At 55.0% G+C, this 16103-nt stretch overlaps 1 protein-coding gene across 8 annotated transcripts in view; it reads right to left on the bottom strand.

Annotated features, from left to right (window-relative positions):
• The window catches only part of DLG3 (discs large MAGUK scaffold protein 3), a 76272-nt gene that overhangs the window by 29629 nt on the left and 30540 nt on the right, over positions 1-16103 (bottom strand). For 5 of the 8 annotated variants that reach the window (XM_030967415.1, XM_030967411.1, XM_030967413.1 and 2 more), the window contains one exon: positions 7390-7443. The exons of the other annotated variants lie outside the window; for them this stretch is intronic. In XM_030967415.1, coding sequence (XP_030823275.1) covers positions 7390-7443 — 54 coding nt within the window. The remainder of the gene's footprint in view (positions 1-7389; positions 7444-16103) is intronic. 8 annotated transcript variants of the gene reach the window in all.

Raw genomic sequence — 16103 nt, 5'->3', positions numbered from 1 at the left:
AAACAAAAAGGGATGCAATTGTAGCCTGTAAAATGGTAAATGTAGACTCAAAAAAAAATAAATCCATTCTCCACATAATCAACAGTGCACAGGAAAAATGTAGCAGTTTCACTCCAGATCATCAGGATCAGGCCAGAAAGATTTGCCAAGGTCTAAAATTTAGCAAGATTTGCAATGCAATTGGCTACTGAAACATCCAACACTTAGCAGCAACAGTTCCAAGGAAAACTGAGTTGGAAGGGAACTCAGAGGGCCATGGAATCCAACTCCTGGCCCTGCACAGATCCCTCAACAATCCCACCTTGTGCCTGAGAGTGATGTCCAAATGCTCCTGGAGTGCTGGCAGCCCTGGGGCTGTGACCAGTCCCTGGGGAGCCTGCCCAGTGTCCCACCACCCTCTGTGTGAAAAACCTTGTCCCAATGCCCAACCTAAACCTGCCCTGACACAGCTGTATGCCCTTCCCTCAGGTCCCATCACTGAGCACCACAGAGGAGAGATCAGTGTCTGCTCCTCTGATTCCCCTCAGGGGGAGGCTGCAGACCTTGGTGAGGTCTGTCCTCAGTCTCTTCAGTCTCCTCCAGGCTGAATGAGCCAAGTCACCTCACCCTTTCCTCATATGGTCTCCTCTAGACCCTTCACAACCTTTGCAGCCTCCTTTGGATGCTCTCTAACAGCTTTAAATCCTTTTATTGTGGCCCCAGGACTTGAGGTGAGGCTGCCCCAGTGGGAGCAGAGCCAGACAACCCTCCCTGGCCCGTCAGGTGATGCTGTCCCTGCTGCACCCCAGGCCAAGGCTGGCCTGTTTGGCTACCAGGGCACACTGTTGACTGACATTTATTTTGGAGGGGACTGAACCTCATAATTTGAGTCATTCTGAGGAACAAGGGATGGGACATGGGTAGTTCTGTATGACAAGGCAGAGGCAGTGGAACCTGCACTCAGCAGGCAAACAAACCCCTCTCTCACTGTGCAGTCCTGCCTCTGCCTGTGGCCTCTGGACAACATGCAGGGTTCCTCATCTGGATTTTACATCCACCATTAACTGATGGCTCACAGATCATATGGAGCCACATGCTCTGTATCCCAAACGGGAGCTGACATGCCTTTGTTTGGACACAGTTCTCCTCACGAGGCACCAGCATGCTGGCTGTGTCCTGATCTCCCAGCTCCTTGCCACCTGCACAGCCCTGCCATGCTCCACACCCCCAGAGTGCTGGGGCATTCCATGGAGGGGACAGCAGCCATCACTTATGCTAAAGCCATCGTCTGACACCACAGAAGAAAACCCAGCGAGGCTGGGTGAGGCTCTATTGATAGGTGGGAAGAGGAAACAGGAGTTTTTCTAGGCACCAACAATCAGGGGCCCAGGCAGGGAAGCAGTGCTGCAGGACAGGACCTGGGATAGGGCTGTGCCACCTGTGACACACACACACACCCTCATCCCCTGCCCCGGGATGCCAAAGCAATCCCACACCCTGTACTGCACCTCAAAGATGAGGCTGGGCAAAGAAATGGGAATGAGGGTCCAGGGAACACAGGCTGGGTGTGTTGTCCCTCCTTAAATGTGCCCTCTTCCTGGTACCTCTCAGCCATGGGAAGATTTCAGGGGACAGTTCAGGGATGGGACATCAGATACTCCAATAGTAGGACGCTCACATCCTCCCAGCGCATTGGGAAGGGCTTTGGCCAGCTCTTACAGGAGGATCCTGCAGCAGAAAAGCACCAGAAGTGGTGGGGTTAACCCACAGCAGGATGCCAGCCAGCCTCAGAGGGTCAGGGACACATGGCCAGTGCCACCTTCTGCCACAGTGCTGTGCTCCTGTGGGCAGAGGGGCATTGCTTTCCTTGCCACAGGTTCCCCTTCGGGCATGGGCTGCTCTTCCTCCTCTCATCTTCCCATACTGACTAATCCTAAGTGCAGCCAGCTCACTGGCCCCTGACACCCTCAGAGCTCCCCTCAGAGCCTCCCTCTGCACACAGACCCCTCCCTGAGCACAGACCCCATCCCATCCCATCCCATCCCATCCCATCCCATCCCATCCCATCCCTCTCTGCAGTTGCTATCCTGGTGCGTGGGGTGCCTCTCCCCGGCTTTCCAGCAGCTCAGATTGCTGGCACCCTTTGCTACTACACACATTGTCCCCTGTGCTTTGGCACTCAGCACAGTTGCCACACAGGCAGCCATATGCACACCCACGGGCGCAGGGAACAGCGTACACATCCCTGCAGGATGGGATCTGCAGAGAGCTCTGACAATCTGTGAGCCCTGCTCAGAGCCAGCGCGGGGCGGCCGCTGCCAGCGGCACCCGGGGCTGCACCGAGAGCCCCACACAGAGCCTGGTGTCACACACCGGGGCTGCACTGAGAGCCCCACACAGAGCCTGGTGTCACACACCGGGGCTGCACTGAGAGCCCCAGACAGAGCCTGGTGTCACACACCGGGGCTGCACCGAGAGCCCCACACAGAGCCTGGTGTCACGGGGCTGCACTGAACCCCAGACAGAGCCTGGTGTCACACACGGGGCTGCACTGAAACCCCAAACAGAGCCTGGTGTCACACACTGGGGCTGCACTGAGAGCCCCAAACAGAGCCTGGTGTCACACACTGGGGCTGCACCGAGAGCCCCAAACAGAGCCTGGTGTCACACACCGGGGCTGCACTGAGAGCCCAGCCCAGACCCTGTCACACACCGGGGCTGCACTGAGAGCCCCACACAGAGCCTGGTGTCACACACTGGGGCTGCACTGAGAGCCCCAAACAGAGCCTGGTGTCACACACCGGGGCTGCACCGAGAGCCCCACACAGAGCCTGGTGTCACACACCGGGGTGCACTGAGAGCACAGCACAGACACCGAGAGCCCCAAACAGAGCCCAGCCCAGACCCTGTCACACACCGGGGCTGCACCCAGAGCCTGGCACAGACACTGAGAGCCCAGTACAGACCCTGTCACACACCCGGGGGTGCACTGAGAGCCCCACACAGACCCTGTCACACACCCAGGCTGCACCCAGAGCCTGGCACAGACACTGAGAGCCCAGTACAGACCCTGTCACACACCTGGGGTGCACTGAGAGCCCCACACAGACCCTGTCACACACCCAGGCTGCACCCAGAGCCTGGCACAGACACTGAGAGCCCAGTACAGACCCTGTCACACACCCGGGGTGCACTGAGAGCCCCACACAGACCCTGTCACACACCCGGGCTGCACCGAGAGCCCAGCACAAACCCTGTCACTCACCCCAGTGCTGCCAGGCTGCTGAGCTGGGATAGCCCTGCTCCCCAAATCCCCAGGCTGCCAATGCTGAGCAGTGTTCTGCACTGCTCCGGGAGAACCAGCGGTGTAGGGGCTTGCTTGGTGCTGTGTCTGTCTGCTGGGGTCAGCCAGGCCTGACTGTGAAGTTTTAGCACTGGTTGTGTTTTCAAAATTCACGCAATGGAATGCCAGTTAATTGTATAAGGAGGCAAATGAAGAACTTAATATATACCACGTAACCAAGGGAACAAGCCAACAAAGCGAACGTTCCAGCGTTGGAAAATCAAATACCAGTCACTCACTGATGGCAAAAACCTCCCCATGATACCACCAGAGCTGCCAGGACCTGGCTCTGCCACAGACTGACCCCCTGTCCTTTGCCAGTGCCTTGTGCTCCTCCCCAGCTCCTGTTTGGGGCCATCTCCAGAGGGAAGGTGCCTGGGTGGGAAGATGCACCACACCCTGCTATCCTCGGGTAACACCTGCAGAGCTCACAGCAGTGTCAGGGGCCAATTAGCTGTTCCCAGTACATCCTGATCCTAAGCACCACCTGGTTTCTCATGGAAAAGAATATGGGTATTTTTTCCCAGGCCCTTCCTGTGCAACAAGCCCACCTGAGGGCTCAGGAAGAGGCGCCTTTGCTGGCCCTCTCCTCCTTTGAGCAGGAGGGAAATAGTTACGGATGACGGCATTTAGCTCATCAACAGAAGGCTGCAGAGCGAACACTCATCTGATAAACAGAGGAGCACACACCTTCCAGAGCTACTGCAAGCTGTCTGCAGGCTCTGCTGGCCAACACTGCCACAGCCCACGTGGAACACCCCTTGGAATTTGCTGCAGAGTAAGGATTTGAGGTGGGTTTTTTGGGTTGGGGGGTGGTTGGCTGTTATTTGTGGTTTTGCTTGTTGGTTTGTTTTTTAAATAAAAAGAAGGCCAGATTCATAAGGCAGAGATCAGGTTCCTCAAATGCAACCCAGATAGGCAACCAGGCTGCAAGAGCAAATTCCCTGCAGGAAGGATAACACTGCTCACAGCCCCTTTTGGAGCAAGGTCCTGCCCATATCCTGTGCTTGGGATGTGAGCACTGGCACCTGCTGGTGGAGCAGCCCTTTATCGAGATAATGGAGAGGGTCTGAAGACTGCAGAGCCAGCCCCTGGTTGTGCCAGCCAGCCCTGGGTGTGGAGGGCACCTGGCAATGCCCCACAGCTGCCCCAGCATGGGGAAAGGGGAGCAGCCCCGTGCCAGGGCAGCAGGTGCAATGGGCACCTCCCCGCTGGCACAGGCATCACCAGTGCTGGCACAGGAGAGCTCTCCCTGCCTGCACATGGCAGGGGGCCCAGGGAAAATAGGTCAAGAGCTGCCTCCCTTCACCTGCCCGTGTCCATGTGTCCTGCTGCAGCACTGAGACCTACTGACTCCTCTCCAGCCACCCCCTGGCCTCAGCCCCTCGTGTGCAGCGCCCACAGTGCTGGTCTTGTGCACAGAGTGGATAAATGCCCTGTTTGTGGTCAGCCTTTGCCAGAGGGCTGTGGGGACCAACCTGCTGAGCTGGGCAGAGCAAAGGGTTTGCAGCCTGAGAGCCCCAGCAACAGCTGTGAGGACAGCACAGCCACACTGCCTGTGGAACTGGCACTGGGATGTGCCCAGGCAGCACTTGGACCAAGGTGTGAGGGACTCACTGGCTGAAATCAGGCCTGGAAAGCACTTGTCTTCCTCACTCCTGGCTTTTAAGCAACTGAGGGTGATGGCACCTCACTGCTGGGCAATGAGGCACCGAATCAAGCTCCAAGGAAACCTGAAAACCTTCAACTGAAAACCTGACTCTGAAACCTTCCACTCCTTAAGGGCTTTGGAGTGACTTTCCCTGCTCATTTTGGAACTACCTAGCAGCAAGAAGTTGTTTTAGCTTCAGAGAGGCAGCTCTGAAATGTGGAGACCTCATCTGCCATGGAAACTCTGTTTCCGATTCTCCATCTCCACATTTATGGACATGATGGGCAAAATACACCAAGATGTGAAACTGTGAGCATGGGTGATGCCCTCCAGCACTCTCCTTAAAATCATCAAGGGATGATTTTAATACTGCAGGCATTTTATAATGGGTTATTTGGGTTTGGGGGTGCTGGGCTCTGCTCAAGCCACACACTGAGCCCCAGTCACCCCACTGCTGCAGCCCCCACCTCAGAGTGCTGCTGGTGCTACATGCTCCCGGGGATGGAAGTGGGTGGATGGGGACATTGAAATGCAGAACAGACTTCTTGATAAACAGTCAGGGCCAAATCAAGCCCAACAGCCAGTCCAATGCAATCAATGGAACTAGAACAGGAAGGAACTAGACTACTTCCATCTGTTTATCATTAAGGAAAGCAGTGAATAGTTAAGTAATTAAAGACTGAAAGATGTGACTTTAACCCTTCCAAATACATACTGTACCAATGGGCTTCAGATTTTGGGTTTTTAAAAAAACCTCATGTTTCCAGATTTGGCATTTTGGTGTTTGCAGCAAGCTCCTGGTGTGGCTCCTTTGCCGACCTGGGAAACTGCTGAGGTTTTGGGGAGTTGTTTTCTCTGAAGCCTGAGGAATGCAGCACCCCAGAGAAGGAAAAGATGGAGCAGGCCTGTTTCCTGGTATAACGTGAAGTAGAAGGCAAGAGGGTTTCCAGGCTGGATGCTGAAAGGAATCAAACTGAGCAGTCTCCCCTGCTCTGGGCAGCCAGTGGTGACACACACCAGATCACAGGCAGCAGAGCACAGCTAAACCTGGTGGCCCTTTGGACCCCTGCAGGACAGTTGCTCCCAGCATGTTCTGCTGAGTTTGGATGGATGGAAGCAGTGACTGTCACCCCCAGCTCCCTGCAGAACAGCCAGGAGAGTGCAGGCAGGAAGCTGCAACGTGGCACTGCCCTGCACGGTGCCCTGCACAGTGACAGAACCTCCAACCTGCCATGCCATGTGTCTGGGGAAGGTAACCTTTGGGGACAGCTGCTCCCCTCTGCCACATTCATGCAAGGCTGCTGGACCCAGGACCAGCATGCTGAGAGATGCAGCACTGCCTTCCTCCCCAGTGTCGGGTGGCTTTAATTCAGGCTTAATTAAACCATACAGCCAGGGCTGGAAAGGTCTCAGCCAGGCTCTCCTTCTTTTCTGTAGCTCTTCTCAAGCAGCCCAGTGCAGCTCTGATGGGCACTGACCCCACCACAGGCTGTGGGATCTGCAGATTTCTACAGGGGGAATTCAACCCCCAGAAGTCACCTGTGGCAAATTCACCTGTGGCCCACTAGCCTGACTCCAAAGATGGACCCAGCTCTGAGTCCTGGCGCTGCTCCACTGCTCTGGAAGGCAGCTGCAGTTTGATGCATCAGAAGCAAACCCGATGCAAAGCACCCAGCCCTAGCAAGCTGTGAGCTGGGCTCCTTTGGGCAAAGAAGGGAAGCACCCCACAGCACAGAGCCAGTGCTGCTGGCCAGACACCCATGCTGGCCACCCTGCTCCCTTCATCTGCCCCGCAGGAATGAGTTACAAGTGCTCTGAGGACAGAAGTAGCAGGATGCAAACCCTGTCTGCAACAAACTGAGGAGGATTATCTTATACTACATCACTACTACACGGTGCCAAATGCTGCAAACACTCACCAAGCACTGCTCAGCTGCTGGCAGCCTTCAGTGGGAGAGGAGCAGCACCTGGTGGGCCCTGCTGCCCTGAGGACTGGTGAGGGAGATGCCAGCAAGCACCCAGAGAGCCCTGCACCCCTCCTGAGGTTGCCTAAGGAGGCTGAGGCAGTGCAGGAACAGCCTCTCAACCGCCCTGTATGAGGGGCAGAGGAAATGGCTGTATGATTAACCCTGAGCACAACCATCTGGGATCCCCAGCTCCTCTGCTGAGACTTTTTGCCTTGTACCTCCCTGTGCAGGAGCCCCAGCACCGCCTGCTGCTGGCCTTGGTTCTGTGCTGTGTCACCCAGCCCCAGAAAGGTTTGGGGTGGGATGAGCTGTGGGGACATGGCGTGGGTATCAGGATCTTCTGCTGCCTTACCAGGGCCTCCTTGAGCTGGGAAAGTCTTTCCTGCATTGCTGAGCAGGGAAAATGCAGCACTTGATCAAAGGAAGCAAAACGAAACCGGGAGACTTACAGAGAGCCCTTGTTCCAGCGAGTCAGTGTTCACCATAATGGGAGCGGGGTTGGCCTGTGAGGAGACAAAAGGGGGATGTCACCAAGCTGAGCCATGGAGCCAGCCCTTGTGGTGCACTGCCTCTCCCCTGGCCATGCCATCACGGACCCTCCAGGCCAGGCAGCACTGGGACATTCGGGAAGGGCTCTGTTTGTCCCTCCTCCAGGTGTCCAACAGCCCTGGGACAGGGGCAGGGCCACAGCACAGCTCTGGGCGTCACTCCTGTCCTCGGGGCTGGCGTGTCCCAAACACCCCACGGCCTTGGCTGCTGGGAGGGACACAGGGAAGACTGGAAATTCTCTCAGGCTTGTGTCAGACTCCCAAAATTTACGTGAAATTCACACTAGTGAGGTGTTAGGAGATATGAGGAGTAGGGAAAGAAGCCTTTCTGGCATTTACTGCCAGCACACCAAGCACCTTCCAACAGCTGCTGTTCCTCCTAAGCACAGGGCCGCCATGCCCTGGGAGAGGTGACAGCATTTGGTCCCTTATCCTCATCACTGCTGTGCTCGGCAGCCTCGGCCCATCCTGACAGCAGCACACGCATCCTCCTGTCCTGAAGGGCTCTCCGGTAACCCTGCCCGGGTCCCTCCTCCAGGGCTGCCTGTGCCTCGGCTCGCTGCACATGGCAGGGCAGACACGGGCAGGCACGGAGGGAGGCAGGGCGGGCGGAGAAAGGGATGGGAGAAGGTGCAGCGCCGCAGGCCGGGGGGCGGGTGAGGCCAGGGGAGGGATGGGACGGGACAGCTGGAGATTAGGGACGGGGAAGGAGGGACAGGACAGGACGGCCAGAACGATGGGGCGGCCGGAGGAGAGACGGGGCAGGGCGGGACGGGACCGGTAGGGACAGGGAAGGACGGGATGGGACGGACGGGACAGGACGCGACGGGACGAGGAGGGACGAGGAAAGACGAGACGGGGAAGGACGGGACGGGACGGACGGGACGGGACGGGAGGGTCGGAGGAACCGGGGTGGGACGGCCGGCGGTCAGGGACGAGAGCGGCCGGAGAGGACCGAGGGCGGCCGGCCGGAGGCACGAGACGGAACGAGGGGCCGAAGGAGGAGGAGGAGGAGGAGGAGGAGGAGGAGGAGGAGGAGGAGGAGGAGGAGGAGGAGCAGGGCCGGGCCCGTGAGGGGTCCCGCCCCGGAGCTGTCCAGCGCCGCCGCTGCTGAAGGCGGGGGCTCCCGGAGCCTCCCTGGGCGCTGGGGCTGAGGGAGGAGCGGCCAAAGCGGGAGGCAGATGCCGAGGCTGCCATTCCCCGCCGCACACGGCGGAGCAGGGCAGGCCTGGAAGGTCAGCGGGGGGCTGGAGCTCATCATCCTCGGGCTCGTGAGGAGAAGAGCAGCCGGATGAGACAGGAACCACCGGCGAGGGGGAGCGAGCCTGCCTGGGGTATCACCAACACCAGCCAGGCAAGGCGGGCTGGTGAAACACCTACCAGCGACCACTGTCTGCCCATTAACAGGGTGTGGGACCACACGGCCCCACAGCCTCTGATCTGGGGTGTTTTTACAGGAGCCAGCTGCCTCTTCATCACTCCTGTCTGGGTTTGCCCGTCCCTGACTGAGAGCAGCCTGTGAATGCCACTCCAGCCTCCCCCCACACCCCAGCACCGCAGTCCCCACCGTGTCCTGTTTTAGCTGACACTGTCTCTGACTATTCACTCTCCTCAATTAGTGGATGAGAGAGTTAAGGACCAACCAGCCTGTGGTTTAAATCCTGCCCTGGAAGGTTCTGCTCTCATATGGATGGAGCAGGAGGTAGTTAACTTGATTTATTCAGATGCTTTCTGATCTTTCCTGCAGCTGTAACTATTGGTTACAAAACCATAGTTTTTATGGCAATTAATTCTCTAACCCAGGCAAATATGACCACTTCCAAGCACTCCTGCCAAACCCCTCCTCCACACAAAAGAGAATCCCAATTTTCAGGTCCAGTGTCTTGGGATCTCCAAGTCCCAGAAGCAATGTTAAACTGGGAATATCCCCTCTCTGGCAGTACACAGCCCTTGTATTTAATCCAGATAATTTGAGAGATAGAATATATTAAACCTGGCAGTGGCTTTTATTAGTCCCCAGTGCAATTCTAGGAAGGGATTCCACATTTCAAGGCAGAAAAGAAGCACTTCTACTGCCAGCAATTAACAACCGGTAACACATCAAGGTCTGAACATCCAGATGCCAGCTCTTATTAGATGAGTTTCCAGGAAGGATGCAGAAGAGGCAGCCTAAGTGAATGTAGCCCATCATGTGCCCCATGATTTATAAAAAGAATTCAACTGCACAAATGATGCTTTGGATCCCTCCCAGGGAGAAGTGCTCTATATAATAATGTTATAGAGGCTTTTGCAGGTCCAGCCCAAGTCCTCCACTGAGCCCCACTGCACTCTTTGTTGAATTAATAATAGCCCAAAAATCACACATCACATTGCCTCTCTCACACAGTGGTGAGCCCTAAGGACATATTTTGTTCAGCCTGCTCCCTGTGCACCGAGCATCCTTTGCAGCCATTCCACACTAGTGATTTTTTACATCTCAGAATACTGCTAGGAGCACAATTTCCCACTCAGGCTCCAGATGGGACCCAGGAGATACCCAGTGTGAGTCGCTGCTCTAAAACAAAGTCACACATGGTCAGGAGGAACTCAGACCAGGAAATCCCCACTTGCTTCCTGCAGCCAGCTATTCCAGCTACTACAGGAAAGGTGTTCGGGCATTAGTTCTGATGTCCACTTGCAAATATTTCAATATTTGCACTTTGCCTGTCCTACTGAAGAGACAGACAAGACCTAATAAGCAGAAATAAGCAGAGCACCTGAAAATAAAAGCTTTTGCCTCCCTCCACCAGTCAGGCAGAGGTACTGAGCAGCTCTGCTAGCCAGGGGAGGACTGAGACAGTCATAATTTTTTGCTGGGCAGCAGGAATGTGCTGGTGAATTAACCATGCCTTCAATTCTATAGGGAAGGGTAAGTAATTTATGCCCTAAGGAGCATGGGCTTGCAATGCAGGGAGGAGAGGGAACAGGGCTGTGCATTTAGATCACATTCAATGGGGGCTGTCAGATCTCTTCCATCTAAACCCCTTCATCACAATATTATTTACCAAGCCCTGTTTGCGCTTGGGGGATTTAGAATGGATATATATATCTATAGAAATAGATATATATAATATATATATAGAAATAGAAAGAGAAGAGGTCCAAGGCCTACAGTTCTCACTCCATGGCAGCGGAGCTGGAGGCGCCCTGAAGTCTCTCCATCAGGCCCTTGGTCTCAGGGGATGGAGGCTGCAGGGACTCAAGGAGGACCTTGGGCAGTGAGGAGGGCACTGCACAGCTGCAGAGAGATTGATCTGGGCACAAAGCCAGCCAGGCAGAGGACAGCTGTTGAGAAAATCTGGGCAGCAACAGGAGTCAAAGGAAACCATGGTGAAGGGGGATGAAGTTTGAAGGTCAGGATTCGAGAGCTCTCTGGTCTCACAGGGGCTGAGAGAAGCAGAGCCTTGCATTCACAGAGCTCTGCGCAGCAGTGCTGGTGGCAGCCACAGCCCAGGAGCTGACAGAGGGAGCAGCAATCTGCCCCAAGCCGCCCCAGAGAGGGACTGGCTCCCTGTGCAGCCCTGGGAGAGCTTCGTGCCTGTGTGGGGCTGCCTCTGTGGTTGAAGCCAGGAGGAGGCTGTGGGTCTGTGTGCAGGGCAGGAGGGATGTCTCCTCCTCTACAGGCTCAGCAATACCACTGCAGCACGTGCAGGGAGCAGCCAGGCAGGCAGCAGTGTTGGAAAAAATCTCAGGCACAGGATGTGGCCCTTCAGAAGCACCCTTAGATACTCCCTTTGGGTAGAGATCTGTGAGGAGCTGCTGCTATTTGGGCTCCACTTGGGCCCAAAGTGGCAGCCCAGTGACACTAACACAGTCACCTGGGAGCACCAAAGCCCCAAACATCTACAGCTATCACCCCTCACCTCAGTTTTACTGCTGTCATCTGCTGGCACAAAGGTAGGAACTGCAAAACATGATGATTTCCCAAAACTTCCAAGCAAAAGAAAAGCTGCAATTACATGCAAATGGAGGTTCACTAGCCTGCTGCTGAGGATTGGGTCCTGCCCTGTGGCATTTCCCCAAGGACTGCTCTCAGGGCTGGCACACAGGAGCTGGGCAGGGAGACTCTGAACTGAAAGTTCAAGATGATGCCTCCAGAACTGAGATCCCAAAGCTTCCAGCTTCACATCCTTCACAGAACCAGCATGGGGCCAGCCCACAGAGGTCAGGAGATGTGTACCTGCTGGAGGCAAAATACACGTGCTACAGATGTCCCAGGACAAGGGCAACTGGATTGTGATCACAGATAAACACATTTCCATCTTAACCAGCAGCAGGAACAACAGCAGCCTCCAGAGATGGCAAACAGCAGCCAAACACACAGAGCTGCTCCCTGCAGGAGGGTGGTGTGTCCCATGTGTGATGCAAGGAGGAATGTGCAGGACACAGTGGCTGCTTGAGACACTGGGCTGATGCATGAGAAGCAAAGCACTAATTTAACTCCTTTGTTTCCCCAGACTGGATCAGAGTGAAAATTCAATCTGTCTTTTAATATCCTTTGTTTCATATCATCCGAGGTATAATAGCAGCACTCAGAGGGAAGTGGCTCTGAAGATAAGTGAAATTCCATTTTTACATCCCTTTAAAAGCTCTCAAGAGCAGAGGTCACAAGTGGGGAAATGCCCAACAGAATTATCTAATCAGGGCTGACACTGAGCTGCTTGTAGTCCAGCTCCATCTGCTTTGATTTTTTTTAAAGGGTGTTAAAGCATGGAGAAAGCTGTGCATCTCCAGCTCTGAAAGCGGCTGTTCTGTGGCAGGACCCAGCCCTGTTGAATTCTGGCTGTGGACGAGCAGGTACAGGCTGGGGGGCACCGAGGGGCCTGCAGGCAGTGGGGTCAGCTGCAGGACGCTCAGACACCAACAGGATCCTGTGGGGAGTGGGTTTGCACCAAGCTGCTGAATCAGTTTCACAGGAATGAGCTCAGGTCCTGCCTGCACAGCACACACAGAGAGCCCCAGCTCAGCTCTCACCCTGGTGAGCACTGACACGCTCATCTGCTTTGTGCCAGCCTTGCTGCCCACATGTGCCCACATGCTGCTTTTCCCAACGCTGGGCTCCTTCCTGCCCCGAGCCAGAGCCCAACACGTGGCTCCCACTGCACCTGAGAGGACACAGCTCCTCCCCAGCAACCTGAACCTGTGGTCAGGGCCAGACAGAAACCCACTCTTGAGGCTCCCTGAGGCAAGGAGGGGATGAGTCTGGCTCTGCTCTTGCTGGACAGCAGATGTGTAGAGAAGAGAGGTTGCTCCTGATCCCCCTTGGTTTTCACCTGGCTGTGCCTGGGGAAGCCACCTCACAGTCCTCCTGTTAGAGGCAATGCATGGCACATCCCTTCCCAGACTGAAGCTTGCTCCCAGCTGCCCCATGAGATGTAGGGCTTTTCTGACATCTCAAGACCAAATCCATGCTTTGACCTAACCCTTCCACTCTCAAGGGGAAAGGTACCACACTGCTGTCCCATCCTCACAGATCCCTGTGCTCATCTCTCTTTGTTTTCCTGGGCTTTACATGGTGGCCAGAGCTGAGGTTGCTTGGAAGCATCAACAGAGCTGGAAACAGGGAAAGGCAGCAAAAGAAAACAGAGGATGGAAACTTAAGGCGGCTGAAGAAGTTCTTGGCCAGAGATGAATAGGCCTTCCTTTTAACTGGGCTGGATAAAGGAATTCTCTCTGCACTTTTTCTCACCTCCTGCAAGAGCAACCTGTTGGCTGACATGGTTTGGGCAGGGGGAGGACACGACCCAACAAGCGTGCCTGCATGAAGGGGAGTGACAGGCTGAGCCTGGCCCCTGCCCTCCTGCCCAGCTCAAAATGTGGCACCAGTGACGTAGGGAAGGATGCTGGGGCTGACTCTGGAGCTTGCAGGCGCAAGTGGATGGGACCCACTGTGCCAGTCCCATCCAGCCAGGTGCCAGCTGCTGCCTCCATCCCTGTGCTCGGCTCCCAGCCAGCCTGGTGGCCTGCAGGCAAGAGCAGCCCTTCTCTCCAGGCTGCTCTGGGCTGTTCAGGGGGCATGAGCAGGCTCTGGGGCCGTGGCAGCACAGCCCCTGCCCTCGGCACCGTGGCCAGCCGGAAACACGGAACACGGGACTTGAAAGGTCCCTGCTCACAAGGAGCTTTGGCAAAGACACTGAAGTGCCCCAAGTGTAATGTGAACACAAGCAGCTACTGAAGGTTTAATCTTTGTTTTGGTGCCTTTTTTTTTTTTTTAAGAGTAGCTTAAATAGGGACTGGAAAAAGCCTTTACTCGGTAGCACAGGAAGAAAGCTTCCCAAAGAGAAGCTCTGTCGAATATAAGTTTCCATTTAGAAACCATTAAGGCCAGGGTGTTCAAACTTGAAAGTTAGACATCCTGTTCCAGGCTCAGCCCACTAAAATAAGTGACCCAATTTGCAGAGCTTCTGGACTTCAGTAGCTCCTCTTTGACCTGGCGGTACCAAATAAAATTTACTTGATTCCTTTTTGCACAGGAAGAGTTGTTATTATCTGAAAGAGTCACATGCTTTTATCTTCCTCTCAGACAAATACATATGTATAGGAGAAAAAGAGAGAATAAGGAACAGTGTTAAAATAAAGATTTCTTTGGTTCCTGGGATTCAAACATCCTAATTTCTTCTTTTCAGTGCATTCCAGTGCATGCCCAGTTAACAAGTGTTAAGAAACCTGTTTCTGTGGGGAAAAAAAGCAAACCAAGATCCATCAACAGAGATTCAAGAAAAATTCTAGTTAATACAAAGGTGACAAGAAGGTATCTAGGGCCTGGTCTGGGGTGCTCTGAAGCACTACATGTTCCCAAAAATAATTACACCCTCAGAGCAGCTCTTCCGCAAGCCCCATCGAGCGAGCTCTGCAAGTTAAACTGCAAAGTTCATTCCAAATTCAGGTATTCTGAACTTGTTAAACACTGTATTAAAAGTTTTCATCTCTAAGTCCCTGATACATGCTCACAACATATTGCTGGATTTGCAACGAGGGCCCTTGAGGACTCCCTACATCATCCCATCTCTGCATGTGTTAAAACCAGCTGTGAGCATTAGCACAGCCCACTGCACCCACAGCGCTGGCACAACCTCACAGCAGGGCTTACACCCATCCCCGCATCACAGCTGCCAGGCTGAGCCCAGGCTCTTTGTCCCTCCTGCCTGCACACGGGGTTTGGGGTGGCAGAGCCCCCCAGCCCCCCACAGGAGCAGTGCAGGACCTGCCCTCCCCTGGCACCCAGAGCCCAGGTCCCCTTGCAGAGCATCCTGCACCGGGCTGTGCACAGCGGGGCCGGCACATCAGCACGGCCCTGATTACTCCTGATTAGTCTTAATGACTTCCCCTCTGTAAATGAGCATTCACAGCTCTGGAAGGAACGGAAGCTTCTCTCCTCCCATAATAGCACAGGACGTGCCGAGGGGCTTACCCGAACAAGGCAACTCTCCAGGAACAGTGACAGCTTCTGCTGCCTCCTGCCACCCTCCCCTGCACCGGGCTACCCGGGCTGGCCTCTGGTACAGCTGTCCCTGGGTTTCCCTCTCATCCAACTCCCCGTGGGACCCACACCCTGAGGATGACCCTGCTGAGTGCCTGCACTGGTCAGGACTGGGCTCAGACAGGTCCCAGTGGTGGTGGAAGAGCTGGTGGAAAGCACAGCCATGGGGGCATGGACATCCCTCCTACAGGAGTGACAGCAGTGCTGTCACAGTGGAGGCTGATGGGCTTCCTGCTGCCCCCAGGTTCCTCTCCAGGAGCAACTTCCTCCACACAGCACACACCCCTGCTGAAACATGCCTGTGCTTGGCCCTGCATGCCTCACCAAGCACTCTCCACCTCCTCCTCCTCCTCCAGCAGGGTGGCAGGGCCACATCCTCCCATTTCTGGCAGCTACTTTGCTATTCTTCCACATGTTGCATTGATAGGACTCTCCCACCTATGTGGCTTCAGACCCTGCCTCTAGAGCAGCAGCTACATCCCTGGCACAGCCAGGTCAGACACCAGCTCTAGCCCCTCTCCTGTGCTGCCCCAGGACCCCAAAGCCAGCAGCCAGGCACAGCTCTGGGGCTGCAGGCTGCACATCTGGGCTGGCTGGCAGTCAGTAATCCAGCTGGAGAGGAGCTAAGCTCAGTCCTTCAACTCACTTCTCTAATTCCAGCATTATCCCTTACTGTATTAAAGGGATGAGTCAGAAAAGCCAACAAGCACAAGTGCACAGCCCCTGTCCAGGGGACTCACGTGCCCAAAGAAAGGGGGGGAAGCCTTACAGGTGAATCAATAAACTAAGGAGAAAAATGTCCTCAGCTGTTAACTCCTAAATGAATTCAACAGTGAAGGAGCACTGAGAACATCTGATTCTCCTCACTCCAGGGGATGGGTGACAGCAGGACACGGGATGATCTGGGGCGGGTGAGGAGAACCAGCTCACTCAGCATCTGTGTGTCAAGGTTTTCCCAGGAGAGGCACAGGGAAGGGGCATGGCTTTAAAAAAAGCATTATCTAGGCCTTGATTTCATCTGAGGGGCAGGAAAGGAACATCAAAAGCATGGGGAAAATCAGCTTCTTCCCAGGGGGCAAGGGGCGAGGGTGGGTGC

The sequence above is a fragment of the Camarhynchus parvulus genome, chromosome 4A (assembly GCF_901933205.1).
Source record: "Camarhynchus parvulus chromosome 4A, STF_HiC, whole genome shotgun sequence".
NCBI lineage: Eukaryota > Metazoa > Chordata > Aves > Passeriformes > Thraupidae > Camarhynchus > Camarhynchus parvulus.
This window is presented reverse-complemented; position numbering and strand designations above follow the sequence as displayed.